The sequence below is a fragment of the Manacus vitellinus genome, unplaced genomic scaffold (genome assembly GCF_001715985.3).
Source record: "Manacus vitellinus isolate BGI_N305 unplaced genomic scaffold, ASM171598v3 scaffold_16_pilon, whole genome shotgun sequence".
In the NCBI taxonomy this organism is placed as follows: domain Eukaryota; kingdom Metazoa; phylum Chordata; class Aves; order Passeriformes; family Pipridae; genus Manacus; species Manacus vitellinus.
In genome coordinates, this window is record NW_021939189.1 from 15,294,019 (window position 1) to 15,312,356 (window position 18,338).

General features: G+C 51.9%; 2 protein-coding genes and 1 non-coding gene across 3 annotated transcripts; all 3 read right to left on the reverse strand.

Moving 5' to 3' along the window:
• Nucleotides 1–939, reverse strand: LOC103760619 (olfactory receptor 11L1). Its single transcript, XM_008927149.1, has one exon. The coding sequence runs from the start codon at nt 937–939 to the stop codon at nt 1–3; it is 939 nt and encodes a 312-aa protein (XP_008925397.1).
• Nucleotides 940–8,795: 7,856 nt separating this feature from the next.
• Nucleotides 8,796–9,902, reverse strand: LOC108639078 (feather beta keratin-like). Its single transcript, XM_018069546.2, has 2 exons — nt 9,676–9,902; nt 8,796–9,153 (listed from the first exon to the last, which is right to left on the reverse strand). The coding sequence occupies exons 1-2, from the start codon at nt 9,790–9,792 to the stop codon at nt 8,815–8,817; spliced, it is 456 nt and encodes a 151-aa protein (XP_017925035.2). The 5' UTR covers nt 9,793–9,902; the 3' UTR covers nt 8,796–8,814.
• Nucleotides 9,903–17,833: 7,931 nt separating this feature from the next.
• On the reverse strand, nt 17,834–17,905 carry TRNAQ-CUG. Its single transcript has one exon. It is a non-coding gene; the product is annotated as a tRNA-Gln (tRNA).
• Nucleotides 17,906–18,338: the final 433 nt, after the last annotated feature.

Sequence of the window (18,338 nt, forward strand, 5' to 3'; positions counted from 1 at the left end):
TTATGAAGAATGAAGGCGATGGTGTCCGAAGAGTGTTTTCTCCAAGGCCTTCTGGAATGCCTTGTTTCTCAAGCTGTAGATGACTGGGTTCAGAAGGGGTGTGACCACGGTGTAGAGCACAGCAACAGCTTTATTGAGGTCTGAGGAGAGGCCGTAGGTGGGACGGACATATATGAAAATCGTTGTACCATAGTATATAGTCACCACCATGAGGTGTGAGCTGCAGGTGGAGAAGGTTACTCTTTTTCCAGAAGCAGAGGGTATCTTCAGGATGGTAAGGATTATAAAGAGGTATGAAACCAGAGTCAAAAGAAAGCAGCTGGGAAGGACCAGGAGAGAGATCACGAAGATGACAGCTTCTGTGACAGTGGTGTCTGAGCATGAGAGCTTCAACAGTGGAGAGATATCACAGAAGAAGTGATCAATGAGGTTGTAGCTGCAAAAATGCAACCTGGAGATCATCAGGCAGGGCAGAACACCAGTGAAAACACCAGTGACCCAGGAGCCCACAGCCAGACGTGTGTAAGACTCGTCAGTCATGACCACACTGTACTGCAGGGGCTGACAGACCGCGAGGAATCGGTCGTATGCCATCGCTGCCAAGAGGTAGCATTCAGTAATTCCCAGGGAAACGAAATAGTAAAGCTGTGCCATGCATCCTGAGAAAGAGATGCTCTTCCTCTTTGCCAGCAGATTGGACAACATCTTAGGTACAATTGTGGTGGTGTAACAGACTTCCAGGAAAGAGAGGTTCTGGAGAAATCTGAACATGGGTGAATGAAGTTTTGGCTCCAGTTTCACCACCAATATAATAATGATGTTTCCTAAGATGGTGAGAATATAAATAACCATAACCACCATGAATAGCAAGATCTGACAGTATGGGTTGCTGCTGAAGCCCAGTAGCTTGAATTCCAGCACTGCTGTAACATTTGTCATCTCTCGGAAAGAGCTAGGATTTGTCTGCTAAGGAAAATATCAGTATCAGAATATGATAACTTTCAGTGGTTAAAATTTATAAAGATTAGGATTCTCAAATAAATCTTTGGGAACAGCATCAAAATCACTACCAGTTCTGTCTTTTTTACCCTGTACTTTCCTGGACTCTTTCTCTCATGAAATGTAAGTTTTAACACTTATTTCATAAACTTGACACTGACAGTTATAGAATACATTGCAAATAGTCCAGTTGCACACAAATATATGTATAAGAATGTGCACAAATATATAAAAGTATAATTCATACTAATCAATATCATAAAATTATATACTTACAGGTATACAGTTTATGAACTTAGACACACACACACCAAGGATCTGCTTTTTGCTGGAAGAAATAAAAACTTATATACATAATCAACAGTGATTATTGCATTGAATATTCCACTCGTTAATGCACACATGGTTTTTTTTATAAAAATGTAGGTAATTATTTGCATGGTCCATACACATATAAGGGTACAAATAAGAATCCTCTCAAAATGTTCTCTCATGAAGGACTACAAACTTTCACAAGGATTAGTCAGCAAACTATTATTTCTTATTAAATACTTTGAGTGAAGATATAATTTCCACCTCAAGAACAGAAACAATAGAGAATAATCTTTTACTAGCCATTGATTAAGAGCATTGATTAAGAACTCCATTTTCCATGTTCAAAATAATGCTGATACACATGGCAGTGGTATCTGGTTACTTACAGATGAAACAATGCACATAATATTCAGCATGTGTCCAGTTTTTCCAGAGCTGTTTTCCAAGCTGTGAACGTATTAGGTGCGAGTAGGTTTCAATCTGCATTCAGGCCCTTGTCTAAGGGTGTCTGCATCAGTAACTTTGTTATTTTTGGGAGTTAAGGCACAATTAATGTCAGTATCAGAAATATTAATTAATTATCTGGTACTCTGTAGTTTGAGTCTTATTACTAAACCCTTACTCTCACTAAAACATCATCTTGGATAGAAACCCTTTCAGAGTGAACTCCCTCTTGGTCAATCTCAACTTTCACAGAGACACACAGACAGAGATAAAAGCTGAACTGTACCAAGCATGGATTTCAAACCTTGCTAATGATCTCTGGGGATTAATGCCATGGGTGGAGACACTCCATGGGGCACAATAGCAACAAGGGACTGATGATACATGTGCAAGGAAGACCTTGTTAGTAAGAGAAGGGGAAAAAAAAATAAATCAGTGCAGTCATGATGAAAACGAACCTCTTCTGTCTCTTTTCTTGCTGTAGAATATTTTTTGTAGCTGTAACAATATCCACAACCCACTCACACTTTTGTTACCTCAGCAAAAATACTGTCAGTGTTACTGAGAGGAAATGATTCCCAAGTGATAGAAACCCTATTGTTCCTGTTCACCATAACTTCACTGTCTGCCTTTCCCCAGAGAGCACCTGCCATCCTCTTCTGCTCACCATGCACACTTGGTAGAAGACCAAGCAGGAGTCCATTCAAAAGTGGCTGGCCCGCAAATGAGACAAGGGCAGAGTGGAATGGCTGAGCAGGAGCCTGTGCATCAACCCGTAGAGAAAATCTCCAGCCCCCCGGCACACACTGGCCAGGGGCAGTTGCAATTTCAGGAGAAAGAAACACAAGGAGACTCGGGCTGTGATGAAGCATTGCTTTAATGCAAACAGAAAGGGCTTTGGGACAGGAGGGGGAAGAGTGCTGAGCACGAGAGGGAGAGGGCTCCACAGGACATCACCCACCCCTTGCAGCAATGGGATGCAGAGCACCTGCAAGGCGCTCCTTTCTCCCCATCACAGCTAGAGCTGGTGAGAATCGCCCCCCATCCACAGCAAGGGCAGGGGAAGTGCTTTGCCTTGGTCAGGGCTAAAGCTCCGGAGCCTGGGAGGGAGGGAGGGTGAGGGGCTAGCTGGGGATAACAAGGAAAGCATAGGAAGATTAAGAGCAAGAAGTGCACAATGTCAAGGGATGACACACGGCTCCTGTGCGTGGAGGGGAAGAGGCAGGAGCCCCACACACTGTGAAACCACAGGCATCTCCCCCATCCTGGATCCAGATCGCGTTTGTTCGTTCCTGGTCGTCCTTCCCAACGTGAGGGATCCACCGTCCCTACAAGCAGGGATTGCACAAACGCAGGGACCCACAGAGACCGCTCCCAAGGCCTGCAAATCTCCCAAATCCAAGGGAGCCCCCAGAAGAGATGGGAACCCCCGCAGAGCTGAGGTTGCTGCCAACAGCAGCTGACAGAGAGGATCCCACGGCTGTGCTCTGAGGGAAGGAGGTGAGGATGGGGCCCGGCATGGTCACCACCACCGGGGAGGGCTCGATGTACACAGTGGAGTCAGCGCAGCGCTGGACACAGGGCTCGTTGCAGCTGCTGGCCAGGGGAGCTGGGCCACAGGGGCCACAGGGGCATGGGGGACAGGGTCTGTAGCAAGACATCTCTGGGTGAAGGAGGCAGAGCTGAAACACAGAGCAGGGCATGAGCACAACATGGAAGCTGAGGGGAGACAACAGATCAGAACATCAAGTGCCTGCGCAAAGAGCCCGGTGCGGTTCAGACTTACCTGGCTGACAGGGGAGATGGCAGCGAGGGCAGTGGATGGCAGCTGTGGAGACACAGGGACTTTTATACCCTGTCTCCAAAGCCTTGGGGGGCCCGAAGCATTCTTTTTGCATGAAGCATTCTCCTGACTTGCAGTATTTGCTTGCAACGTGCTCCTGGATGTTTACACATTTCCCCCTTTCATCAGAGAGGGTTTGCTCCCATTGAACACGTGGGCAAGAATAAAGGTGCCCTTTGAAGTTCATCAATCGTTATGCTGCTTCTTAAAGCCACGGGTCTTGTTGTCCATCTTGTCTAGGCTGCCCGCAGAAACACACAGTGGCATTGCTGGCCACGCACATTCCTGGGGCACGGTCTCCACCACCGCCCTCCCACACCACACACTGACTTCAGGCACTCAGGAGTTCAGCACCTGAAGCACCCCACTTGTTGACATATGCCTTCACTGTGGCCTGTGGTTATCAGTCCTTGTGGCTCACCCACTGTCCAAGTCATATGGACATCAGCAAAACATCAAAGGGCAGTCCAAAGAGCTGAACTGCTCACTCTCATGAGGACTGTCCAACTGTTTCACTCCTGGATGGGAAAGGTGTTATTCCTAGACAATATAACCATTGTTTTTCTTCTTCCCTCTGGGCATATGAGTTCAGCTGAGAGAGTTTATTGTTTACTGAAAAACAAGTCTATGAAAGGTATGTTTGAAGGGCCTTATGACTCCTTGTCTGAGGTTGAGCCAAGCCAAAATGGCTTTGTTTTTCTCCTCATGCTCATCCTGGAGGCAAACAGCCTCTCTGGGATATGGGGAAGGCTAGGAACCAGAGCTCCCAGGTGCTTCTGTTGTGTAAGGATCAGAAGAAACAGTTCCTGTACTGGATGCAGAAGAGTGCAAGAGCTGGGCAGAGGATGGGTCAAAAAAGATTCTGGTGGATCATTGCCCAAATGTCTAAAGACAACTGCAAAGCCAATGAGTCTCTGCTGGGCAGGCCAAGGCCCTGAGCCGGAACCAACATTGAGGTGTCTTCAGGTGCTGAACTCCTGAGTGCCTGAGGTCAGTGTGTGGTGTGGGAGGGCGGTGGTGGAGACCGTGCCCCAGGAATGTGCGTGGCCAGCAATGCCACTGTGTGTTTCTGCGGGCAGCCTAGACAAGATGGACAACAAGACCCGTGGCTTTAAGAAGCAGCATAACGATTGATGAACTTCAAAGGGCACCTTTATTCTTGCCCACGTGTTCAATGGGAGCAAACCCTCTCTGATGAAAGGGGGAAATGTGTAAACATCCAGGAGCACGTTGCAAGCAAATACTGCAAGTCAGGAGAATGCTTCATGCAAAAAGAATGCTTCGGGCCCCCCAAGGCTTTGGAGACAGGGTATAAAAGTCCCTGTGTCTCCACAGCTGCCATCCACTGCCCTCACTGCCATCTCCCCTGTCAGCCAGGTAAGTCTGAACCGCACCGGGCTCTTTGCGCAGGCACTTGATGTTCTGATCTGTTGTCTCCCCTCAGCTTCCATGTTGTGCTCATGCCCTGCTCTGTGTTTCAGCTCTGCCTCCTTCACCCAGAGATGTCTTGCTACAGACCCTGTCCCCCATGCCCCTGTGGCCCCTGCGGCCCAGCTCCCCTTGCAAGCAGCTGCAACGAGCCCTGTGTCCAGCGCTGCGCTGACTCCACCGTGTACATCGAGCCCTCCCCGGTGGTGGTGACCATGCCGGGCCCCATCCTCACCTCCTTCCCTCAGAGCACAGCCGTGGGATCCTCTCTGTCAGCTGCTGTTGGCAGCAACCTCAGCTCTGCAGGGGTTCCCATCTCTTCTGGGGGCTCCCTTGGATTTGGGAGATTTGCAGGCCTTGGGAGCGGTCTCTGTGGGTCCCTGCGTTTGTGCAATCCCTGCTTGTAGGGACGGTGGATCCCTCACGTTGGGAAGGACGACCAGGAACGAACAAACACGATCTGGATCCAGGATGGGGGAGATGCCTGTGGTTTCACAGTGTGTGGGGCTCCTGCCTCTTCCCCTCCACGCACAGGAGCCGTGTGTCATCCCTTGACATTGTGCACTTCTTGCTCTTAATCTTCCTATGCTTTCCTTGTTATCCCCAGCTAGCCCCTCACCCTTCCTCCCTCCCAGGCTCCGGAGCTTTAGCCCTGACCAAGGCAAAGCACTTCCCCTGCCCTTGCTGTGGATGGGGGGCGATTCTCACCAGCTCTAGCTGTGATGGGGAGAAAGGAGCGCCTTGCAGGTGCTCTGCATCCCATTGCTGCAAGGGGTGGGTGATGTCCTGTGGAGCCCTCTCCCTCTCGTGCTCAGCACTCTTCCCCCTCCTGTCCCAAAGCCCTTTCTGTTTGCATTAAAGCAATGCTTCATCACAGCCCGAGTCTCCTTGTGTTTCTTTCTCCTGAAATTGCAACTGCCCCTGGCCAGTGTGTGCCGGGGGGCTGGAGATTTTCTCTACGGGTTGATGCACAGGCTCCTGCTCAGCCATTCCACTCTGCCCTTGTCTCATTTGCGGGCCAGCCGCTTTTGAATGGACTCCTGCTTGGTCTTCTACCGAGTGTGCATGGTGAGCAGAAGAGGATGGCAGGTGCTCTCTGGGGAAAGGCAGACAGTGTCACTTGGTGGCAGGCTGATGGAGTACGGGAGATCTCTTCCTCCTGCCACCTGCCCTGTGCCATGGTGACTGTTGCTCGGGCAGAGAACAAGCTGAGGCAGTTTTAGTTAAGCCAGTGAAGGGATAACCAAGCCTGGGAAACAGCACATCCAAACAGTGTATCTATGACTGAGGAAGATGATACTCACTCACATACAGGTATCATTGTCAGTGCATATTTAAAGTGTATCATTCAGGCTACAAGCATGGGGTGAGGTGAGTGGCAGATGGCATTTTAGTGTAAAAACCTCACCTTCAGCTGAACTGTTTTTCAAAGGTGAAAACATCCTTTTTTTTTATAAGCCATGACACTTTCAAAAACCCATTGCTTCTGAGAAGCTTCACCATAGGCTAAAGTCACCAACAGATAGATATGCCTGCCCAGAGGTTGTCAGCACACTGCATCAGCTCTCCTACTTGAGGTGCTGCTTCTCAGCACAGTTGTTGCTCCGGCCAGCACTGCTCACAAGCCTTTGTCTGAGAGACAGAGTGGAAAATGTAGGTTTTTTTCCTTGCTTCCTTCCTCTTCTTAACCATCTGGGGAAGAATGTGCCTCACGAGTATAAGTGGACACAGGAAGGTTTCCCCTTGCCACGTGAAGTGGGTGGACTCCACCATCTGGGTGAGGCAGGTTTCCTTCATGACAGTGTTTGGTGTAATGTGACAGAATGCACATCTCCAGAGAGTTGTTCAGTGCATGGATACTGACCTCGGGTGTTGTCACCACATCTCAGGCCAGCAACAGGCCTTGCCCAGCAGCCTGTGTTCAGTGGCACTGAATCTCCCACCACCCCCAACAGTCTATAGGTGTGACATATGCATGCCCATCAGCAGCCTTGCAGAGTGGCTGGCTGCCTGGAGGACCCCATGAGCAGGGGGAGGAGTGGGAAGTGCAGAAGATTCCTGCTGGTTCTGTCCCCTATATCCTGCCCAGGATCTCTGCCATTCCCTGCAGCCCACCCATAGAGCATCATTGCTTTGGGAGATGCTCACAGGCAGGTCTTCCTGAACACCTCTGAATATGTGGCTAAGGAGGGGCAGAGGCCAAGAGGAGAGGGGCCAGTCTGGCTGGAGTGCTTTCCCAAGGCCAAGGCCACATGGTTTACAGCAGTTTGGACCTTGTCAAAGCAGGCAGCTAGGAAACAGCAGCAAGGCCTTTCTTTGCACAGCTGTGACTCAGCCTGGAAACACAAGAACCAGAGCATCAGAGATTTCCACTATGAGCAGGTGGTTATGTGGGGGGCAGCATCCTCACAGCTTGGTAGGAGAGTTGTGCCCAAAACTGGCTGGCTGGAGCTACAGAGACACAGCTTGGAGCAGATCCTGCAGCTGCTGAGCTCAGAGGATTTCCTGGCCAGCCCACCACAGGCTATCCAGAGCAGGAGCTGAGCCAACCCAGGTCTCAGAACAGCCCCAGGAGAGTTGTGCCTTTTAGAAGGATTTCTGCAGCATGTTCTCTGTCAGCTTGGATTCAGCCTACAAGGAGCCCATCCCAAGCTGAGACAGGAGCACTTCCCAATCATTCCATGCGTCCCTTGCCGGATGGACACCTTGTGCTTGGAGGCTCCTGCTTTTGCCAGCAGTTGCTGTGGATGTCCCATGCTTGCAGAGCCAGAGGAATTTGCTGCCAACACCCCTGGTGCTTTCTGGGACTTTTTTTAGTAGAACCCCTCTCTCTGTCTCCTTTTAGACAGGCTCCTCTTGTGACCTCACCTTTCCATGCCAACCCTTGCCTTGCTGAGAGGCATGTGGGGAGTGCTGGCACCTGAGAAAGCAGAGGAGAAAGCAGATGGCAGTGTGAGGGAGCAGGGGCAGAAGGCAGAGCAGGGCCATGGGCGTGGGTGCCATGAGAGCTGCAGCAGCGCAGGGGAAAAGTTGTGGGGTGAGGCAGCAGCGGTGCAAAAGGGTCTTAGCAGAGGATGGTTTCGATTCATCGACCTCTGGGTTTGCAACCATGCTGGGGGACAGAGGATCATCAGTCAGCCCCTCACAGCCTTCCAGCATTCCCTGCCTGAACTGGAGCCCAAGTGGAAGACCACCACTATTGCTGCAGTTTTGGAAACAATTCTCAAATGTCTTGGACATTGTTGCTAGGAGTTATCGACTTGGGTTGCAGGCAGGATGGAACCTCCTGCTGACTAAAGGAAAGCATCTTGGCACCCTCTAAAGAGCCATCCCTTGAGGTCTCCTGGACTGCTGTAGGCTGTGCCAGCACCTCCCTCTGAGTGGGATGTCTCTGGGAGCTTGAGAACCATCAGGTTGGGATACCTGAAAGAGCATCTCTGACAAGGCAGCCTGGGGTGATACCCTGGGGTGCCCCCACTCACACACTCGTCCAAGTTCAGCTCACATTTGTAGAGAAATGCACTGCTCTAAGCTCAGGGAGCTCTTTCTGCACCTGATGGTAAGCTCAGGACAGCAGCCAGTGCTCATCCTGGTAGACCAGCTGGTAACCTGAGGGAGGAGGAGAACAAACGACCACGACTCTCCAATGATGCTGCACAAAAGGCTTTAATGAGAAGGAGCAAATGCAGTGGCACAGAGCAGAGACCAAGAAAGGCATTTGCAGGGGTCAGGGAGGGACAGAGATGAGCCCATTTGCCAAGGAGCAAGGGGATGCTGTGCCATCCTCAGCAGTTCATGCTGCAGCGGGGGATAGGCAGACACAGGCCGGACCCCCCCAGACCAAGGGAGCCCCCAGAAGAGATGGGAACCCCCGAGGAGCTGAGGGAGCTGCCAACAGCAGCTGACAGAGAGGATCCCACGGCTGTGTTCTGAGGGAAGGAGGTGAGGATGGGGCCCGGCATGGTCACCACCACCGGGGTGGCCTCGATGTAGACGGTGGAGTCAGCGCAGCGGGCGTAACAGGGCTCAGTGCAGCTGCTGGCGAGTGGGGTTGGGCCACAGGGGCCACAGGGGCTTTGGGGACAGGGTCTGCAGCAAGACATCTCTGGGTGAAGGAGGCAGAGCTGGAACACAGAGCAGGGAGAAAAAACCTTAGTATCCACCTGTCTCTCTTTCCTACAGTGATCTGTAGGAATTAAATTTGCTCTAAAAGCACACTCTGTGCCTATAACTCCCCCAACCCTCATCATGGCCTATGAGTGGAAAAGCACAGGAAGGATGTCCCACTTTAGGAATAGGGCCCAACAGAGAGGGTTTAAGGCATCTGTGGAAAGACTGATCACAGTCCATCTCCTGAAAAGACATGGCTGTCTTAGAGATGACAGGGGATGCACTGGGCCATTTCATTCCAGCACTGCAAGTGCAATTCTGCTATAGAGATCCCCCTGCAGCTCTCACCCCTTGATCCACTTTTGCTGGAACTAAATCCCCAATTCTCAACTCTCCCCAGCCACCACCATGAAAAGGGTGACAGCCCTTCAACAACTCTGTGTCAGGGCCAAGCTGAGGCACCCAGGGATCAACCTGAGGAGTGACCATGACAGCCCTTCAGCCCACAGAGAGAGATGGAGAGGACTCAGGCTTACCTTGTTCCTCAAGGAAAGGGAGGCAAGAGAGGAGGATGCAGAACCTGCAGCAGCACAGCCTTTTATGCTGTGTCCTGAGCTCTGTGGGGCCACAAACATTCCTTGCCCATGAAACATCTAAACACCTGGTAGTCGTCACTTGTAAGGCTTCTTTGCTGATTAAGTCCTTTCCTCTTTCATCTGAAATGTTGTGCTCCCACTTCATACAACATAGATTTGTCTTTTCAATCTAGGAATTATTCAGAGATGACCAGGACTTTGAAGATCATCAAGTTCCAGCCCCCTGACATGTTATCCCGAAATTCTGTGGAAGACCTGTTCCAGTGTCTCAACACGCTCAGCAGAAACAATTTGTTTCTCATCTCTAATTTACATTTACCCTCTCGCAGTTTAGAACCATTACCCCTTGTCCCATCACTACAAACCCTGACCAGATGTTCCTCTGCAGCTTTACTGAATGTCTGCTGGGAGCCTTCTCTTCTCTTCTCTCAGCTACACAACCCCAACCCTCTCAGCCTGTCCTCACAGGGAAAGTGCTCCACTTGCCTGATCAGCTCTGAGGCCTCCTCTGGACCCACTCCATCAGGTCCGTGTGTTTCTTCTGCTGGGGGTCCTAGGGCCGCACACAGGAGCCCAGGTATGGTCTCAGGACAGCAGAGTAGAGAGGGAGGATCCCCTCCCTTGCCCCACAGCTCTGCATGCAGCCCAGGATACTATTGGCTTCTGGGCTGTCAGCACACGTTCACTACCTCAACAGCCAGAGCCTGCAAGCTGTTCTCTCAAGGGCTCCTGTCAATCCACTCCTGGCCCAGCCTGTCTCCATCTTTGGGATTGCCCTGACCAGGGCACTTGTCCTTTTGGAACTTCATGAGGTTTACACGGACCCACCTCTCCAGCCTCTCCAGATCCCTCTGGATGCCATCCCTGCCTCTAGAGTATCACCCACACCACTCAGCTCAATGTCATCTACAAACGTGATGAGGATACACTCAATCCCACTCTCCACGTCCCTGACAAAGGACTTAAATAATCCTGGTCTCCAAACCAATCCCTGAGGAACAACTCTTGTCACTCATCTCTACTTGGACATTGAGCCATTGATCACAACCCAATTCCATTAACCCAATTCCTTAGTCCCTGAGGGTCCCAGCCAGATAAGCCATGTCTCTACAGTTTAGAGACAAGGGTGTTGTGCAGGGTCCTCTTCCATGTTTTGCACATCAGTCGCTCTTCCCTCATCCCCCAGTGATATAAGCCAATGACAAAAATTCATTAAACCCATATCAGGTGAAGGACACTACTCTTCTCAGGAATGACTGCCCTTACTGAAGCCCTGTTGGCTGGCACCAATCAGCTCCTTCTTTTCTCGGTGTCACAGCACAGCTTCCAGGAGGAGCTGCTCCATGACCTTGCCAAGGCACAGAGGTGAGACTGCCTGGCCTCCACTTCTCAATTCTCCAGTGCTGAGACTTTTCAAATATAAAGTGCTTTAGCAACTTCTTCTGCCAGTCCCTTCAGGACCCTCACATGCATCTCATCAGGCCCCTCGGACTTGTGCACATGCAGGTTCCTTCGATGGTCTTGAAACTGATTGTTTTCTACAGTGGGTTGCATTTCCTTCTGCCACTCCCTGCCCTTGGATTCTGTCAATCACTGGCATGGCTGGAGCACCTGCCACTGAATACCTAAGCAAAAGTCTGTTGAGTATCTCCTCCTTCTCCATATTGGTTGTCACCAGGTCTCCTGTTTAACTCATGTGGAGTTAGAGTTTCTTGCATCTTTCTTTGTTGTACTCTGCACCTGAAGAAAGCCTTCTTGTGATTTTTCATGTCCATAGTTTAGTTCAGCTCCAGCTCTGCCTTCACTTTCCTAATCCCCCCCTTGCACTCCCAAGCCATAGTCATCCCCAGATGTGTATTTCTGCCTCCACTGCCTAAACACTTTGGCCTTTTCAAGCAGCTAAGTGGTCTTGATTTCTGCAGGCTGCCCTCCTGCCTCCCCTTGCACATGGGCCTTCTTGCCCGTGGGGACTGGGATTTCCAGAGCACACAGAGGAATGTCCCACCTCTCATTCNGCTGTGTTCTGAGGGAAGGAGGTGAGGATGGGGCCCGGCATGGTCACCACCACCGGGGTGGCCTCGATGTAGACGGTGGAGTCAGCGCAGCGGGCGTAACAGGGCTCAGTGCAGCTGCTGGCGAGTGGGGTTGGGCCACAGGGGCCGCAGGGGCGTGGGGGACAGGGTCTGCAGCAAGACATCTCTGGGTGAAGGAGGCAGAGCTGGAACACAGAGCAGGGAGCAACAACCTCAGGATCAGTCTGTCTCTCTTTCCTACAGTAATCTACATAGACACCATTTGCTTTAAAAGCACACTGTGCCTAACACTCCCACAACCCTCATCATGGCCTATGAGTGGAAAAGCACAAGAAGGCTGCCCAGGTTTATGAATAGGACCTAGGACAGTGGGTTTAAGGCATCTGTGGAAAGATTGATCACAGTCCATCTCCAGAACAGACTTGGCTGTGTTAGAGATGTCAGGGGATGCACTGGGCCATTTCATTCCAGCACTGCAAGTGCAAATTCTGTTGGGCAGATCCCCCTGCAGCTCTGACCCCTTGATCCCTTTTTGCTGGAACTAAACGCTTAATTCCCAAATTCCCAGCTCTCCCCAGCCACCACCATGAATAGGGTGACAGCCCTTCAACAACTCTGTGTCAGGGCCAAGCTGAGGCACCCAAGGATCAACCTGAGGAGTGACCATGACAGCCCTTCAGCCCACAGAGAGAGATGGAGCAGACTCAGGCTTACCTCGTTCCTCAAGGAAAGGGAGGCAGGAGAGGAGGATGCAGAGCCTGCAGCAGCACAGCCTTTTATGCTGTGTCCTGAGCCCTGTGGGGCCACAAACATTCCTTGCCCATGAAACATCAAAACACCTGGTAGTCATCACTTGTAAGGCTTCTTTGCTGATTAAGTCCTTTCCTCTTTCATCTGAAATGTTGTGCTCCCACTTCATACAACACAGATTTGTCTCTTCAATCTAGGAATTATTTAGAGATGACCAGGACTTTGAAGATCATCGAGTTCCAGCCCCCTGAAATGTTATCCCAAACTTCTGTGCAAGACCTGTTCCAGTGCCTCAACACACTCAGCGGAAACAATTTGTTTCTCATCTCTAATCTACATTTACCCACTTGCAGTTTAAAACCATTGCCCCTTGTCCCATCACTACAAACCCTGACCAAATGTTCCTCTGTAGCTTTACTGAATGTCTGCTGGGAGCCTTCTCTTCTCTTCTCTCAGCTACACAACCCCAACCCTCTCAGCCTGTCCTCACAGGGAAAGTGCTCCACTTGCCTGATCAGCTCTGAGGCCTCCTCTGGACCCACTCCATCAGGTCCATGTGTTTCTTCTGCTGGGGGTCCTAGGGCCACACACAGGAGCCCAGGTATGGTCTCAGGAGAGCAGAGTAGAGAGGGAGAATCCCCAGTTATCCCCAGATGTGTATTTCTGCCTCCACTGCCTAAGCATTTTGGCCTTTTTGAGCAGCTAAGTGGTCTTGATTTTTGCAGGCTGCCCTCCTGCCTCCCCTTGCACATGGGCCTTCTTGCCCATGGGGACTGGGATTTCCAGAGCACACAGAGGAATGTCCCACCTCTCATTCACTCCCAAAAAAACCCCACACCACAACTGACCTGTTTTCCTCAGCGTGTTCACCCAGAGGCCAGAGACCTGCGTGGCCTGCTTTGGGGAAGAGGCTGAGGGCAGGGAGCCAAAAGCTCTTGGTTCTCTGTCCTGGATCAGGGAGGGCTTTTCCCCATTCCATGCATTTCGCATTTCAAAGGGGCATTGGATCTGTCTCCCAGGGAACCTGGGAGTCATCGCCATCTCGAAGAGTTGGGAAAATCCCAGAGCTCCAGGCAAACCTGAGTCACCCAGTGTGGACTTCAGTGGACACAGTGCCCCAGACTCGGGAATTCCAGGGACAGCAGAGCACGGAGCCTCATGCCTCCACAATTTCTGTTTTCGTCAAAGGCATTTCCACACCTTTGTGGACAATTCCCAAAACACCTGGAATGTCTTTGCAATCCTGTGCTGCTGCTGCTGCTGCTTTCCATGACATTGTCTTTTGGTGGCTGCTCCAAGGGCCCAGGAGGTGCAGGGAATCCCAGAACAGTGGAGGTCAGGAGGGACCACTGGAAGTGCTCTGGACCTGCTCAGAGCAGGACAAACTTCCCACTCACCTCCTGAAGCTCTGGGCCTTGTCCCATCGTCCTCTGAACACTGCCAGTGTCAGAGAGGTCCCTGTCTCTTGGGCAGCTCTTCCAGGGCTGCATGGAAGCCCCTGTGTGCTACCAGGAGGTGGGAATGGTTTCTACAGCTGAGCCTCCCAGCTGGGCCACCAGGAGATGCCACTGAGGCTGCCTGCACTGCTGAGCACATGCCATGGCCCCATGGAGAGCACAGGGCTGTGTGCAGGGAATGCCCCTTGCTCTGCATTCCCCTTCCAGAGCAGGGAGTACTAAGCCCTTCTGGTCAGAAAGGCTGGAAAGAGGAGAGAAAGTCTGTCCCAACAGAGTCCCTTGCACTGTAGGTCCTGTGTGGAGCCTTCACTCCTGATCCTGACAGCTCCTTACTGTCCCTCTCCAGAGCTCACCCCATAACCCTGGGATCTGATGCCCTCAGGAATGGTGCCCTTTCCATGGCACTGCAGAGGCCACATCTGGATGGCTGTGCCCCACTCTGTGTCCCCAGGGACAAGAGAGGGAGTGGTGAACTCTCCTGGAGAGAGGGACTGGCAGAGGATGAGGCAGAACAGAAGAGAACAGAAGGGCAGGAGCAGCTGACATCAGGGGTGAGGGCACTGGGCTTGTGGAACCTGGTGGAGACGGGTAAGTTGGAGAGGAGGGGATGCAACTGCTGCCTCCACCACCTCCAGGAGGTGCTGGAAAGGATGAAGCCAAACGCTCCTGAGAGGTGCAGTGCAAAAGGGCAAGAGGCAACAATCCCATGGTGCCAGAAAGGAGATCCCAGCTGTCTCTGGGGGAAAAGAAGGGACAGGCCTGGGAGAGCTGCTCAAGAGACAGTGACCTCTTAAACGGTGTCAGTGCTTCGAAGTCACCGGGACAAGGCCCAGAGTCTTCTGAAGTACCTGGGCAGTTTGGTCTGCCCAGAGCAGTTGGTAGGAGCACAAGAGCTCCAGAGCTGCATGCAGACCTTCTGGGCTTTTTCTGGGGTACCCTGAGTCACGAGGGCCCTTGAGCAGCCACCAAAAGGCAAAGCCTTGGGAGGCAGCAAATGCAGGGGATTGCAGAGAAGCACCTGTTGATCCTGCAATTGGGCTCAAAGGTCTGGAAATGCCCTTGACAACAGCAGAACTTGGAGGATATGAGCTCTGTTATCCCTGGAATGCCCAAGTCTGAGGCACTGTGTCCACTGAAGTCCACACTGGCTGACTCAGGCTTTCCTGGAGCTCTGGGTTTTTCCCAACTCTTCCATATCCTGATGACTCCCAGGTTCCCTGGGAGACAGATCCAGTGTCCCTTTGAAATGTGAAAGGCATGGAATGGGCCAAGCCATCCCTGACCCAGGGCAAAGAGCCAAGAGCTAAGTGTTCCCTGCCCTCAGCCTCTTCCCCAAAGCTGACCATCCAGGCCTCTGGCCTCTGGGTGAACACGCTGATCCAAACAGGTCACTTGGGGTGTGGGTCTCTTTCAGGGAAGGACACAGCATCTCTTTGATCACAAAATCAGGCCGTGCTACAGCCTGAGGGTTATAATCAAGTTGCCCTTGGCCATCACTTCTCCTGCAGTGTACATCCTACAGCTGAACATGGACTTTCCTTGCCACCTCCCTGGAGAGATGAGTCTCTTCCCCCATATGGGGTTGTGCACTTTGGACTTTCTGCCTCAAGTCACTCACATTCTTCTGTATGTCTGTGATGACCTGTGGGGAGAAATGTCCCTCTGAGCCTGAGTGCCTGCACTGAAAGCTCCTGAGAGCTGACCTGAGGTGTCCCTCATGGCTGAATGTAACTGTGACTGGGACCACGCTCACTATCAAGAAGGAGAAGTGAAAAAGGCAATTGATATTATGCAAACCCATTTCAACTGACCTGGCACAGTAGTCTGAGACCTGCAAGTAAAGCGGTCTTTGGAAGCTGGGACACAGTTGAATCATTTTCATATTTTGTGTGTGAAACCAGAGAACAATATCTGACATGAAAGAGGCAGGGACTTCATCAGCTATGAGGTGTTGGCACATGGTGACTCCCAGGTGTTTAGATGCTTCATGGGCAAGGAATGTTTGTTGCCCCACAGGGCTCAGGGACACAGCATAAAAGGCTGTGCTGCTGCAGGCTCTGCATCCTCCTCTCCTGCCTCCCTTTCCTCGAGGAACGAGGTAAGCCTGAGTCTGCTCCATCTCTCTCTGTGGGCTGAAGAGCTCTTGTGGTGGCTTCTCAGGTTGATCCTTGGGAGTCTCAGCTTGGCCCTGAGAGGGAGTTGTTGAAGGGCTGTCAGCTTTTTCATGGTGGTGGCTGGGGAGAGCTGGGAATTGGGGGTTTAGTGCCAGCAAAAGGGGATCAAGGGGTCAGAGCTGAAGAGGGATCTGTCCAGCAGAATTTGCACCTTCAATGCTGGAAGGAAATGGTTCAGTGCAACCCCTGTCATCTCTAACACAGCCAAGTCTATTCTGGAGATGAGCTGTGATCAATCTTTTCACAGGTGCCTTAAACCCACTTTCCTGGGTCCTATTCATAAACCTGGGCAGTGTTCTTGTGCTTTTTCACTTGAATGGCATGATGAGGGTTGTGGGAGTTGTAGGCACAGAGTGTGCTTTTAAAACATGTTGTCTGTGTGGAGGGAGTTTATGGAAAAAGACAAATTGATCCTGAGGTTGTTGCTCCCTGCTCTGTGTTCCAGCTCTGCCTCCTTCACCCAGAGATGTCTTGCTGCAGACCCTGTCCCCAAAGCCCCTGCGGCCCCTGTGGCCCAACCCCACTCGCCAGCAGCTGCACTGAGCCCTGTTACGCCCGCTGCGCTGACTCCACCGTCTACATTGAGCCCTCCCCAGTAGTGGTAACCCTGCCAGGCCCCATCCTCACCTCCTTCCCTCAGAGCACAGCCGTGGGATCCTCTCTGTCAGCTGCTGTTGGCAGCTCCCTCAGCTCCTCAGGGGTTCCCATCTCTTCTGGGGGCTCCCTTGGTCTGGGGGGGTCCGGGCTGTGTCTGCCTATCCCCCGCTGCAGCATGAACTGCTGAAGACACTGGATCACCCCCTTTGGAGCACGAAGGAAGACTGGGCCTGTGCAGCAGCAGTAGCCTGGCCATATCTTGCAGATGAGCTGAGAGTCCTCATCGCAGCTGGCAGGAGGGACCTGTGCCCACTGCTCATCACTGCACAGCAGCCTTGCCGTGCCTCCTCTGCCTCTGCTTTGCTCTGAGTTCCTTGAGAAAGGGCTCCTTCTCTTCTGCTTTGCTGAAGTGCTGCTGACGGAGGGAGGGTGCCAGAGTTAGGGACTGCTCTTGTAGGGCTGGAATTGCACAAGGAAGAGCAGAATCAGAATGGTAAGCTTTTCGTATGGAGCTTGTCCTTGGGAAATAGGCCCATCTCCTTCGCTCCCTGACCCCCATAAATGCCTTTCTTGGTCTCTCTTCTGTGTCACTGCATTTGCTCCTTCTCATTAAACCCTTTGTGCAGCATCACTGGAGAGTCATGGTCCTCTGTTCTCCTCCTCCCTCAGGGAGCCACTTGCTCTGCCAGGAAGACCCTTCCGTCTCCCATGGCAGCAAATACACCCCTTATCATGGGACACTACCAGTTGTCAGTAGCTCCCTGAACTGATTTCAGAGGAAGGAAAAGAAAGTAACAGGGAAAACAGAAATGTCTCGGAGGAATGCAGAGAGAAAGAAGCAGTGCCCTGGGGTGGAAATACAAGTAATGCCACAGAGTAACCCTGTCATACTGTCATTATGGTCAAACAAGGGACAGAGCTGGCCAGAGTGGGTAGTACAGACTCCGCCTTTGGAGGTGTCCACCATCCAAGCAGACAGTGCCAGAGCAGTCTCCTATGCCTGAGCTGTTTTTACTGGGAGGTCCCCACTTCAGTGTCAAATGTGCTGAGGGAAGGCCTGAGGGAGCCAAAAGGCTAAAGTAAAGAAAGGTCCCACTGAGATTTGAACTCAGATCGCTGGATTCAGAGTCCAGAGTGCTCACCTTTACACCATGGGACCTCCTGCACACCTCACCTCTTGACCCTCTCACCAGCCTCCCTCACACTCAGCACCAGCCTCAGCCTCAGACCTCTCTCTCCACCTCCCGCCACATCCAACACCAACTGCAGCCTCCCTTCACCTCCTCCACGCCCTCTGCAATCACACCACCCTTCAAAGCACCAACACACCTCCCTCTCCCAGCCTCACCTGCCCTCTCTGACAAGTCCCACACTGCAAACCTCTCACAAGCCTCTCTTGCCCCGAGTACAACAGGCTCTTTCTGCCTCACCACAGCCCCTGACAAACCACACAGACGCCTTCACACACCACAACACCCCTCACCTTCTCTTCTCCAGGCTCAACCAGCCCAGCTCTCTCATGACTGAGGAGAGGGAAACATTCACGCATCTCTAAAATGTGGAAGAGAGACCTTCTGGGAAACTAAGAAAAG